Source organism: Nicotiana tomentosiformis, chromosome 3 (genome assembly GCF_000390325.3).
Source record: "Nicotiana tomentosiformis chromosome 3, ASM39032v3, whole genome shotgun sequence".
Classification (NCBI taxonomy): Eukaryota; Viridiplantae; Streptophyta; class Magnoliopsida; order Solanales; family Solanaceae; genus Nicotiana; species Nicotiana tomentosiformis.
The window spans coordinates 8,587,167-8,600,492 of NC_090814.1; the positions used below are offsets into that span (position 1 = coordinate 8,587,167).

A 13,326-nucleotide genomic window follows, 5' to 3' on the forward strand; every position below is an offset into this window, starting at 1 on the left:
CAGGATTAACTTTGCACAGCTCAGTTCAGGCAGAAGAGTTATTCTGACCGTGAGTTCGTGATATTGCATTCATGGTCGGAGAGAGAGTGTTGCTCCAGGTATCACCCATGAAGGGTGTGATGAGGTTCGGAAAGAAAGGCAAGTTGAGCCCTAGGTATATCGAACCTTTTGAGATTCTTGAGCGAGTGGGAGAGGTAGCCTACAGACTTGCGTTGCCACCTGGCTTATCAGCAGTTCACCCGGTGTTCCATGTATCCATGCTCCGAAAGTATCACGGCGATTCGTCCCACGTGTTAGATTTTAGCACTGTTCAGTTGGACAAGGATTTGACTTATGAGGAGGAGTCGGTGGCTATTCTAGCTCGGCAGGTTCATCAGTTAAGATCGAAGAGTCATCCTTCAGTTCGAGTGCAGTGGAGAGGTTGGCCCGTTGAGGTAGCTACTTGGGAGTCCGGGTCAGATATGCGGAGTAGATATCCTCACATTTTCACCAGTCCAGATACTTTTTTATGTCAGTTCGAGGATGAACGATTGCTTTAGAGGTGGAGAATATGATGACCCGATAGGTTATCTTATGTTTTAAAACCAAATTCTATGTTTTGAAGCCTTTAGAACCTCATTTTAGACTTCCTCAATTTGCGTGCACCGTCCGAGTATTGACCCGGAAGGCTTATATGTTAAAAACTGATAAAAATAGGAATTTTTGCCTTAAAAGTTAATTTGAGTTGACTTCCATCAATGTTTTGAGTAAACGGACCTGAATTCATGTTTTGACGGTCCCGGTGGGTCCGTATCAAAGTATGGGACTTGGGCGTATGCCCGGAATCGAATTCGGAGGTCCCTAGCTCAAGTTATGAATTTTTGTTGAAAAGTAAAAGTCTGAAAGTTTAATGGCTTCTAATAATTGATTGATGTTTGTCCTTGTTGATAGCGGGCCCGTATTTCGGTTTCGGAGCCCGGTGCAGGTCCATTATAATATTTGTGACTTGTATGTGAAATTTGGTGAGAAATGGAGTTGGGTTGACGTGATTCGGACGTCCGGTTGTGAAAATAGAAGTTTTAAAGCTTTCATGAAAATTTCATTCGATTTGGTGTTCAATTCATAGTTCTAGGTGTTATTTTGGCGATTTAATCGCGCGAGCAAGTTTGTATGATATTATTAGACTTGTGTGCATAGTTGGTTTGGAGCCTCGAGGGCTCGGGTGAGTTTCGGATAGGCTACGGAGTGAAATGAACTTAGAAATCATAGCTTGTGTGCATCAGACCCGCATATCTCGCATTGCTCGCAAATGCAAGCCTCACATTTGCGAAGAAACCATCGCATTTGAGAGCAGTGGACTGGGAGGTGGACCTTCGCATTTGCGAAGTATTGGGTCGCATTTGCGATCCTCTCCTGTTCGCATTTGCGATGACTGCAGGCCTAGGACCCCTTTCGCATTTGCGAAGAAAATGTCGCATTTGCGGGTTCGCATTTGCGAACCCCAGGTCACAAATGCGATACCTGCAGCTGAACAAAAGATGACCTAGACGAGATTTTTGGTTCATTTCTCAAATTTTCAAAACCTAAAACTTTAGAGGCGATTTTTCCTAGACTTCTTCTTCCCCAAATCATTGATAAGTGATCTTAAACTAATTGCTTTTAATGTTCCACTATTTTTTCCTAAGATTCAACCTAAAATCTAAGGTTTTCATGGTAGAATTGTGGGTTTTTGGGTAGAAACTAGGGATTTGGTAAATTGGGGAATTAGACCTCAAATTGAGGTCGTATTCCCAAATCAATTATATAACCGGGCTCGGGGGTAAATGGGTAATCGGGTTTTGGTCCGAATTTCGGGTTTGGACCAAGCGGGCCAGGGTGTTGACTTTTGTTGATTTTTTTCAAAAATGGCCTAAATTGAATTCTTTGCAATTGAGGGTAGTTCCTAAGGCTTAATTTGAATCATTTTGTTGGTAATTTGCTAGATTCTATTGGTCTGGAGGCTTGTTTGAAGGGGAAAAGCCGTGGTTGAGCTTTGAGTTTGGCCGTTGGAGCTAGGTAAGTGTCGTGGTTAACCTTGGCTTGAGGGAGTAAGACCTATTTGTCTATTTGCTATATGTTTAGATGTTGGGTACAACGTATAGGTGAGGTGACGAGTACCTATACGTTGTTGTCGGGTTATAGCATGCGGGTGGGTCTTATTCTTGTAATTGTTGCTTTCCTTGATCATATTATCCATGCTTAGACTAGTTAATCGTTATGTTAATCATTCTTATCATGTTTACGGATTTTGGTATTGATTGAGTATTGACTCAAAGTTGAGGTTGGTATTGTGGAACCAAATGTTGAAGTAAGACTTGTTCTTGTTATTTCTATCTCCCTGTTGTTATTATTCATTGTTTTGGTGAGGGAGAGTGTTAATGCACGAAGGGTGATACCATGCCATGTTTTGTGAGTGTAAATGTACGAAGGGTAATGACGTGCCATTTTGTAAGTGTTAATGCACTAAGGGTGATGCTGTGCCATATTGTGAGTGTTAATGCACGAAGGGTGATGCCGTGCCATGTTTTGAGAGAGTTAATGCACGAAGGGTGATGCTGTGCCATTTCTATTGATTCATATAGTGAGGTTGAGAGTAAAAGCACGAAGGGTGATGCCGTGCATTTTCTTTTACTGTGGTTACTTGTCCTTATTTGTTCAAAGTATATCGGTTAATCAAGTTCTTACTACTGCGGTGATCCTTTATCTTGTGATCCCTTCAGTATGTCCCCCCTCCCAATATTACTTGTGTGGTTTCTTTCATTGCTGTTATTTGTGTGTGTGTGTGTGTATATATATATATATATATATATATATATATATATATATATATTGTTATACTGCACAGGTTTATTTGTAGGTGTCTTGTCATAGCCTCGTCACTACTTCGCCGAGGTTAGACTCGACACTTACCAGTATATGGGGTCGGTTGTACTGATACTGCACTCTGCACTTCATGTGCAGATTTTGGTACCGGCTCGAGCTGATCGTGAGGTTAGCTGTTGGATTCATCCGATAGGAGACCCAAGGTAGATCTGCCGGCGTCCGCAGACCCTGGAGTCCCCTTCTAGACATTTCATTTTACTGTTTCCTTTCATTTCGAAAACAGTTGTATTTCTTTCAGACATTTACTTGTAGTGAAATCTTAGAAGTTCGTGAATTGTGACTCCAGATCCGGGTAGTAGCATACATATATTGAGGCTATTATGAATTTCCGCTTTTCTTTTAACTTGTTATAGTTTATTTGTTGTCAATTACTGAAATGTACAAGAATTGGATTAATGATTCTCTTATTGGGCTTTTAAGCTTGTTTTAGCTTAATTTTAAGCTTGGTGTAGGTTAAAGGGGGTGAATGGGAAATGGATGAAAAATAAAATATTTGAGTTTTCCTCCTTGGCAAAGGGACATAAAAACTTCATCAGAGTATTGAAATTCAGAAACGATTTGAAGAACATAAAAATATCATCGTTTTCTGTGAAACAAATATAAAAACTTTGGTTTTTTATTTATTAAATGTACTGCTTATTGTTAATTACAGTATTGTTTACCATTCTATGTTCTGCCATTAATTGAACTCTTCTGTTATTGACAGTGAAAATTGGAAATTGATAACAGAAATCCTTCTGCGACTGTTGCGGCAACAACGATAACCTCGTCAAGCCGAACTGTTGTTCCACCGGCCGAGAAACCGGGGAAATTTTCTGGAGCCAACTTCAAAGGATGGCAGCAAAGGGTGTTCTTTTGGCTTACCACACTTGGTATGTAGAAATTCACTAGTGAAGAACCTCCAATGCTTGCTGCGGACATGCCGGACAACAAGAAATTCATGATTGTTGAGGCATGGAAACATGCAGATTTTCTTTACAAAGGCTATATCTTAAGCGCTTTAGAGGATGACTTGTACAATGTGCACAGTGCGATGAATATTTCAAAAGAATTATGGGATGCACTTGAGAAGAAGTACAAGACTGAAGATGCATGCTTGAAAAAGTTCGTGGTTGTCAAGTTTCTAGACTATAAAATGATAGACAACAAAACTGTTGGAACCCAAGTTCAGGAGCTTCAACTTATTTTTCACGATCTTATTGCTGAAGGTATGGTCGTGAATGAAACATTTTAAGTGGTTGCAATGATTGAAAAATTGCCTCCTTCGTGGAGAGATTTCAAGAACTATCTTAAGCACAAGCACAAAGAAATGAAGTTAGAAGATCTTGTGATTCGTCTCAAGATTGAGGAAGACAACAAAACAGCCGAGAAGAAGTCTCGTGGAAATTCAACTATCATGGGAGCTAATATCGTTGAGGAGACTGCTTTAAAAAGTAAGAAGAGAAAGAGGTCTTCTGGACAGACTAAGGAGTAGAACAAAAAGAAATTCAAGGGCAGCTGCTACAATTGTGGAAAAGCTGGTCACAAAGCCCCTGATTGTCGTCTCCCGAAAAAGGATAAGAAGAAGGGACAAACCAACATAGTGGAGAAGAATGATGACATTGATGATCTGTGTGCAATGCTTCCAGAATGTAACCTAGTTGGAAATCCGAAGGAGTGGTGGATTGATTCTAGAGCCACTCGACATGTTTGTCCTGTCAAAGAAGCATTTGCGACTTACTCCACTGCTGGTCCCGAAGTAGAGCTTTCTATGGGAAATACTGCAACAACCAAGATTGAAGGTTATGGGAAGATATTCCTGAAGATGACTTCCGGCAAGGTGTTAATGCTCAACAACGTTCTTCATGTTCCTACTATTAGGAAGAATTTAGTTTCTACTTCTTTACTTGTTAAGAATGGATTCAAATGTATATTTGTTTCTGATAAAGTTGTTGTAAGCAAGAATAAAATGTATGTTAGAAAGGGCTACCTCACAGAGGGCCTTTTCAAACTAAATGTAATGGTTGTTGACAGTATGAATAAAATTTCAGCTTCTTCTTATTTATTGGAGTCAAATGATTTATGACATATTCGTTTAGGACATGTAAATTACAAAACCTTGCGGAAGTTAATTAATTTAGAAGTATTGCCTAAATTCGAGTATAATAAATCAAAATGTCAAATATGTGTTAAATCTAAGTTTGTAAAATATCCTTATAAGTCTATTGAAAGGAATTCAAATCATTTAGACTTAATTCATACTGACATTTGTGATATGAAGTCGACACCATCTCGAGGTGGGAAAAAGTATTTTATTACTTTTATTGACGGTTGCACTCGATATTATTATGTTTATTTGCTTAATAGTAAGGATGAAATAATTGGAGCATTTAAGCAATACAAGAATGAAGTGGAGAATCAATTGAATAAAAAGATCAAAATGATTGGAAGTGATCGGGGTGAAAAATATTAATCTCCGTTTGCAAAAATATATTTGGAATATGGAATTATCCATCAAGCTACTGCACCTTACACTCCTCAATCCATTGGAATTGCGGAAAGAAAAAATCGGACATCAAAGGAAATGATGAATTCTTTATTAATAAGTTCCGGATTACCGCAGAGTTTGTGGGGGAAAGCTATCCTTACAGCTAACCGAATACTTAACGGAGTACCCCACAAAAAAACGCAATCTATTTCATATGAAAAATGGAAAGGAAGAAAACCCAACTTGAAATATTTCAAAGTGTGGGGGTGTCTAGCAAAGGTACAAGTTCCTTTACCTAAAAGGGTTAAAATTGGACCAAAAACTATAGATTGCGTTTTCATTAGATATGCTACAAACAGTAAAGCATGTCGGGTTTTGGTTCATTAATCCGATAATCCTGAAATTTTTGTTAATACGGTAATGAAATCAGATAATGTTGAATTCTTTGAAAGAATCTATCCGTATAAAACTGAATGTGAGTCGTTAAGTGAAAAACCTAAATGACCTCGAGAAGAACCAAAGGAAAATACTCCAAGTATAGAAGATCCAAGGCGTAACAAACGTCAAAGAACATCTACTTCCTTTGGACCAGATTTTGTGACATTCTTGCTTGAAAATGAGCTTCAAACTTTTAAAGCAGCTATGTCATCTTCTGATTCAGCGTTTTGGAAAGAGATAGTCAATAGTGAGATTCAATCAATTTTGGATAACTATACATGGGAATTAGTTGATCTTCCTCCGGAAAATAAGCCTTTAGGTTTGAAATGGATCTTTAAACGGAAAATAAAAGCTGATGGCACTATTGACAAATATTAGGCAAGACTTGTTGTCAAAGGTTATAGACAAAACGAAGGCCTTGATTACTTTGATACTTACTCGCCAGTAACGAGGATAATATCTATTAGGGTGTTAGTGGCACTAGCGGCCGTATATGGTCTTGAAATCCATCAAATGGAAGTTAAAACAGCTTTCTTAAATGGAAAATTGGAGGAAGAGATTTACATGGAACAACCTGAGGGTTTTGTAGTTCCTGGTAAAGAAAAGAAAGTGTGCAAATTTGTTAAGTCGCTTTATGGACTTAAACAAACACCCAAACAATGGCATGCCGAATTTGAACAAACAATGTTGGTAAGTGGGTTCAAAATCAACGAGTGTGACAAATGTGTTTACATTAAAAACACTCCAAGTCATGAAGTCATTGTTTGTTTATATGTTGATGACATGTTGATAATGAGCAAAAATATGGCAGATATAAATGCTACTAAGTGCATGTTGGCTAGCAAATTCGACATGAAAGACTTAGGAGTTGCTAATGTGATCTTAGGAATCACAATTCACAAGACTCCACAAGGTATAGCATTATCACAGTCTCACTACATTGAAAAGGTACTTGACAAGTTCAAGTATTTGGATTTCAAAATTGCCAAGACTCCAATTGACGTGAGTTATGCACTTCAAAAGAATGAAGGTGAAAGTGACTCACAACTGGACTATGCAAGAGTATTGGGAAGTTTGATGTATATCATGAATTATATGCGACCAGATATAATATGTTCTATTAGTAAGCTGAGTCGGTTTACAAGTAATCCTGATCACATACATTGGATGGCAATGAAACGAGTTTTGGGGTATCTCAAATATACCCAAAATTATGCTTTGTATTATAACAAATATCCCTCCGTAACATACCCAAAATTATGCTTTGTATTATAACAAATATCCCTCCGTAACATACCCAAAATTATGCTTTGTATTATAATAAATATCCCTCCGTGATCGAGGGATATAGTGATGCAAATTGGATTACTGGATCATCTGAAGTTAAATCCACAAGTGTATATATTTTTTCAATTGGGGGTGGAGCAGTGTCTTGGAAATCATCCAAACAAACGTGTATCGCCCGTTCTACAATGGAATCTGAATTCATAGCTTTAGATAAGGCCGGTGAAGAAGCTGAATGACTTCGAAATTTCTTGGAAGATATTCTATTTTGGCCCAAACCTTTGGCACCTATTTGTATACATTGTGATAGTCAAGCGACAATAGGTATGTATAACGGAAAATCTCATCATATACGACGGAGACACAATACCATTAGATAACTACTCTCTAGTGGTGTTATCATGATTGACTACATAAAGTCAAGTGATAATGTGTCGGATCCACTTACAAAAAGCCTATTTAGAGAGGCAGTTGAAAGATCATCAAAGGGAATGAGATTAAGGTCTATGACAAGTCATAATGGCGGTAACTCTACCTAGCAGACTGGAGATCCCAAGAGCTAGGTTCAAAGAGATCAAATAAAGTTATGAATGACTGTTCAATATTTTCAAATAACTCAACCCATTCTCGTGATGAAGACAATGTTCATAAATCGAGGTAAAGCATTAAGGCTTTTTGATGAGTCAATAAAGCTTAAAGATTTTTAATGATTTGCTATGTCTGGTAGGATATGACCAGATAGTGTAGGATTACACGCTTAGAAATCACCTATGTGAGTGTGAAGTGTAAGTCGCTTCAAGGGGAATGAAAGTAATGGCCCATTCTCTAAGTACTCATGAAACCAGGCGGTGTTCATGACTAAAACGAACACAATCGTGAGAACCATAGATGGTTAAGGGTTAATTGTGTGACTTATGTTGTCTAGGTATACAACAAAGCTCGACGGTTCAAAGATATCAAATCTACCGATTGACCGAGTATATCCGATATAAGTTCACCACGGAAAGTTCAAAGGGAAATCTACTTATCCAGATGCAATTAATTCTTGCATGTAAAACACACACGCGTCCGTGTATTCCTTTATTTTATAGCCATTCCCCATTCATATGGGTGATTGTTGGGCTTTTAAGCTTGGTTTAGTTTAATTTTAAGCTCGGTCTAGCTTAAAGAGGGTGAATGAGAAATGGAGGAAAAATAAAATATTTGAGTTTCCCTCCTTGGCAAAGGGATATTGTCCCATATTGGAGGAAGAAAAGGCCTTTGACGGGTATATATACAATTGCTCTTCTTCTAACTCTTAAAAAGTTAAGAAGAAGGCAAGCCTCACGCCGTCGCTCGCTCGCTCGCTCGGCTCGGCTTCAGCTTCGGCTTCGGATTTTGTCAAAGATTGATTGATTAATATTTTTGGACAAAATTTCCTTCAATTATTTAATTAATTAATTAAATTAATTAAATTAATTAACAAAAATTCAATTCGGAATAACCCATGACCCGCCAGTCAGGCCCATTTTCTTTCTCGGATTATTTTAAATCCGTTTTCCCGTAATATTTCAAACAGCCCGTTACAACAGCCATGGCTGTTTTCTGAAAGGTTGTAAACCTTTTCAGAAACAGTGCCAGAAAGTCTATAAATATGCTTTGAATCCCAGAATCTTTCCTTACGAATTTTTCTGCTCTTCTTCTTCTTCTTCTGCACAGAATCTTCAGTGTGTTTTACAGCCTTCGAGTGGTTCGCTGTTACATCGGCGTTTTTGGTACCAACACACTGTGCATTCAGTGAGCTCGATTTATTCCTAAATTATTTTTTCAGAAATTATTTCGACATTCTTTTCTTGCTAACGTTCTGTTTCTGTTTTTCCTGTTTCAGAAAGTTTACCGTTTCATTATTTACAGAAATACATATTGCAAAAAACACTAACGTTGGCTTGCCTATCAAGTGAAATATTAGGCGTCATCACGGTCCCGACGGTGGGAATTCCGGGTCGTGACAAGGATTGGCCTAATAATAATAACTTCTTTAATCAAATCATTTAAGTTCTTGAATAAAATAAAATTATAGAGATTCCAACGATTTGAAAAAAGATTAGTTCAAAATTTCCAAATTATAAAAAGTTGCTTTGGTCATTAAAAGGAAGGCATGAAACTAACACACTAACTAATGTTAACAGGATTTTTAGTTTCTTAAACGGCGGAGTTACAGCTGTGTTTTTCCGGTGTCCTAAATTTTAGTTTCCAAAAGTGAAACAATCTGTCTATATATATTCCGACACCCACCTTGGACTCCTGAAACTTAAGATACGCTATTTCTTATTGTTGTTTGTTCTTCCTAGTTTTCTGTCATTCACATTCTAAAAAGTGACTTTGTGCCATTTTTCTTCTCTGTCTTCAAGAAAGAAGGGAACCAATGGAGAAGAGTGCTAAATTTCGTCCCTCTGACACTGATCTGATAATGCAATTGTTGAAATTTGTGGCTGGAAAATGCTTACCAACTGAAGAATTGATTGTCTTTGCAGATGTTTACAGCAAAGAGCCATGGCAATTAACTGGAGACATGAATTCCAAGAAAACCCATTACTTTCTCACCCAATTGAAGAAGAAGAAGCCCACTGATGCCCGATTCAACAGAACTACTGGTAATGGGACTTGGACACAGCAGAATAAAGGCAAGAAAATTCTTGATGAGGATGATAGTCTCATTATTGGGTATAAAAGAAGCTTGACTTACAAACACAAGAAAGACTCCTCTTTGAATGGCCGCTGGTTGATGATGGAGTATTTCTTGGCTGACTATCTTCTTCAGGAGTTGAAATCTGACGAAGCTAAAGAGTTTGTAATCTGTGCGATTAAGAAGAACCCCAGATCAGAAATCAGAGGAAACGGTATTGCTACTATTGTAGAGTATAAGAGGTTCATTGATCGTGTCTTGCAAGAAGGGGTTCATCTCCAAACCCCTTCAGAACAGAGTACTATGATTTTGTCTAAGTTGGAGAGTACCTCGTCTGATGTTTTCTCTATGGGACAACTAGAATCAAAAGATGGAATGTTGGTTATTATAAATCAGACTGATTCTGATGAATTCTTTGTAATGGTGAACGTGGAAAATCAAGAATGCTATTATCAGGAAGGTGATGAGGAGGAAGTTGATTGGGAATCTATATTGGATTTTGGGGATCACGGTTCAGTGCAGAATGACTTGCTATACTAATTCTGGAAAATTGAAGCTTGGTAGATTTTTGAAAAGGGTATTTTTATTCTTGAGTTTCTTTGAAATCCAAGACAACTTTTTAAATTAGGGTACTTTTAACTGGGATATTTGTGAAATCTTAGGAGCATGATTCTGACATTGACTTATTGGATATTTAGATTATGTTGGTGTTAGAATAACAACCAACACATTTTTTCATCATCGATTTTGTGCAGTGTAGATGATGTTGTCATTTTCTCTGTGACTCTTAGAGTCCATTCTTATTGTTTATAATGAAAAGTTCAATTATGAAAGATGCTCTTTTTTATTTTGCTTTTGCTCATTTGTCGATGTCCTGTTTCTTTGATCTGTTTGACGTTTTCTCTTGATGTTCTGTTTTATGTTTTTTTGTTTAAAGAATTTTGTTGTTTCACTATTTTTGGGTTGTTGGTGTAGGATCACTCTTCTTATTATCTGTGATATCAAGCTGCTAAAAATAAGACAACAAGAGCAACTAAGAGAAGTCGGATTAGTGAAACAAGATCAAAAGATGAGTGTAGGAGGCTTGAAGATGAGTCTTAAGAAGTGACAACAGAATGCATTGACCACTGATGTTGAGCTATGCATTTTTTGGCATCTGAAAGTAATACTTCCTCAAGTTCGATATCCTTACTTATTCGACCACTTTCTCCAACTTCTAGCATTATATTTAGAAACAAATTCATCTTCTTTTTCTATAGGGACCTAGCGTAGGTACCAGAAAGAGAATAACTTACAACCTGGAAAATTCAAATTTAGAAAAGGGATATGGAAGCTTCAGAGTTTTAAAGTGGAGGAGAAAATAGATTTGTGATTCAGAAAAGGGATGTTGTGTTTTTTCTTCCTTATATCGACACTGTATCCGATTACTGACTTGGAAATCACCTTTTAAGTATTAATTTATGATTGAGAGGTGGAAAATTCTTTAAACTTTTTCAGTCCTTTTCTATATCTAAAGTCATAGTTAAATCCTCCTAGGATGGTTGCCTTGTCAATATTCAATGCTAGTCATACTTGTTCATCTAATTTTTACATGTTTTCTTACTGAAGTTGATTTACTTGGTTATCACACTAAGATACTACTCTCCCCTTTGTATTCTTTATGAAGCTAGCTTCTACTTTTATGTCTGCATTGCATAGAGTGATGGCGACGGGGCAAGATCGAGCATTACGCAGTATTGTCACATGTTTGGAAGACTGGTTTTGATATCAGTGGGACAATTCTTGATGATCACGCTATTCGTGTGGATTTGGATTGGGGATTTCAAAGAAGGTAGACAATGGGGCCACGGTAGGAGTGGTGGACAGTTACTCTCCTCAGTGGTTTTATTCTTTTATCTTGAGATTCATGCCAGCATTTCATTTGATTTACATCTTGTTTTCCCGGGTGCGCGATGAATATCGTACAGACTATGATCCAGGTATCCTTCTCTTCAATTGATAAGCATGCCTTAACAGTTTTCTTTCAGCTCTTTTAGCTATTTTTTTTTCCCGGGAAAAAATGTTTTGCTCATATAATGGGCAAAATTGATGAACATTGCAAATAAAAAGGGTATGGAACCACTAGGACTAAGTACTTTTAAGTAGTGAAGTTTCTGTAAATGCTCTCTACGATTGTCAGCAAAAAAGCAGGCAAGTGTGTGTAAAAATCTTTTAAAACTTGGTATTCTTTTGATTTAAAAAAAAAAGAATCTGTTAAAACTTGGGATGCTTTCATCTTGAAAGATTTATGCCAGTATGGTGCAAGTAAATTGACAGAAAGGATATAGTTTAATTGCTTAGACGTTATTGTGTAGATATGTGTGTAACTTGACTACTTGGCGAGTGTAACTAATGTGGTACTTGACAAGGTAATATGTGTAATTGTGTAAATTATTCCTCTATACACAATAATGCTTGAGTTTTGGTTATTCTTTGTTGATGCAACATCATAGGTTACTCAAGCGCCTCTTAGGAAGTATTTCTTTCAGTAAGCACTTACCCTACAAGTAGCTGTGGGGCATCAAAAGGCTGATGCATCAGCATCTAGTTGTCTTTTTTGGTTCTATATCACCATCTACAAGAACCACAGCCCTCTAGATAAGGTAGTGCATAAAAAAAAAGCTTTTAACCTCTTGAGCAGTCTTTCTCAAGGACTTAGTGACCTTGATTTTTCTTTAGTTGTGTTTTGCTTTAAGTGAATTAATCAACTTGATGAAAGACGTGGAAATTTCATCTTGTATCCAATGGAATGATTGCAAAGTTTTAACAAGGCAATGGTTTTCTTTGTTATTTATGTTACAAGGAAGTACCTCGAAGTAGATCTTCATTTATTCTTTTGTGGAGGTGCATATTGGCTCATAGATATGTTAATCAAGGATAGGAAAGATGGTTGATATTGTTTACATGGTTTAATTCAAAGAAAGACTTATGGTCTAACCCATGAATGTGCACAGAAATTCTATACTTTATGGTTAATCAATTAAGTGAGTTTTCATCACCTTATCTGTCAAATGGCTGAAACTCTTGCATGATAGTCCAAGCAACATGTTTAAGAAATCATTCTGTCCTTTCTTTCTCCATTTGGGCAGCCCCGTGCACAAAACATTCCGCATTCACGCAGGGTTGGGGGAAGGGTTGTACCCCAAAGGGTGTGATGTAGACATCCTACCCTAATGCTAGCATTAGTGGCTGCTTCCACGGCTCGAACTCGTGACCTATAGTTCACACGGAAATAACTTTACCATCGCTCCAAGGCTCCCTTTCCCCTTTTGTTTATCCATTTATATTTTAAGAATATTGGACTGTCTTTTAATACTTTAACTAGTTATACGTCGAGGTGGTTATGGAAAATTGTCCCAAAAGGAATTGGAAGCACAAAGACAGCTTGTGGATTATGGTACAGGATCGTTGGGCGCTTACCCACCAGTTATGCGGCCACCTCACTGTAAGTTTAAGGGCTCTTAATTAACTTCGACATCAGTAGTTTCTTTGATAATATTGACTCTTTCTTGCGTCCTAGCAAAGAGCTTAA

At 37.4% G+C, this 13,326-nt stretch overlaps 1 protein-coding gene and 1 pseudogene across 7 annotated transcripts; both read left to right on the forward strand.

Annotated features, from left to right (window-relative positions):
• Positions 1-13,326, forward strand: part of LOC104120278 (nuclear cap-binding protein subunit 2-like) — a 36,647-nt pseudogene that overhangs the window by 22,051 nt on the left and 1,270 nt on the right.
• LOC104121593 (NAC domain-containing protein 41-like) lies at positions 9,269-13,239 on the forward strand. 7 transcript variants are annotated; one of them, XR_011414586.1, is made up of 3 exons: positions 9,269-10,332; positions 11,422-11,734; positions 13,158-13,239. XR_011414586.1 is itself a non-coding variant. In XM_070196702.1 (2 exons), the coding sequence occupies exon 1, from the start codon at positions 9,495-9,497 to the stop codon at positions 10,293-10,295; it is 801 nt and encodes a 266-aa protein (XP_070052803.1). In that variant the 5' UTR covers positions 9,269-9,494; the 3' UTR covers positions 10,296-10,332; positions 11,422-13,156. The 7 variants fall into 7 exon arrangements, 3 of the variants coding, with proteins under 3 accessions (XP_070052803.1, XP_070052804.1, XP_070052805.1); XR_011414583.1 differs by lacking the exon at positions 13,158-13,239 and adding an exon at positions 10,731-10,917 and having other exon boundaries at positions 11,422-13,156; XR_011414584.1 differs by lacking the exon at positions 13,158-13,239 and adding an exon at positions 10,731-10,917 and having other exon boundaries at positions 11,426-13,156.

Bases quoted from the DNA above. Each gene is read 5' to 3' on its own strand.
- LOC104121593 (XM_070196702.1), top strand. From the start codon at position 9,495: ATGGAGAAGAGTGCTAAATTTCGTCCCTCTGACACTGATCTGATAATG.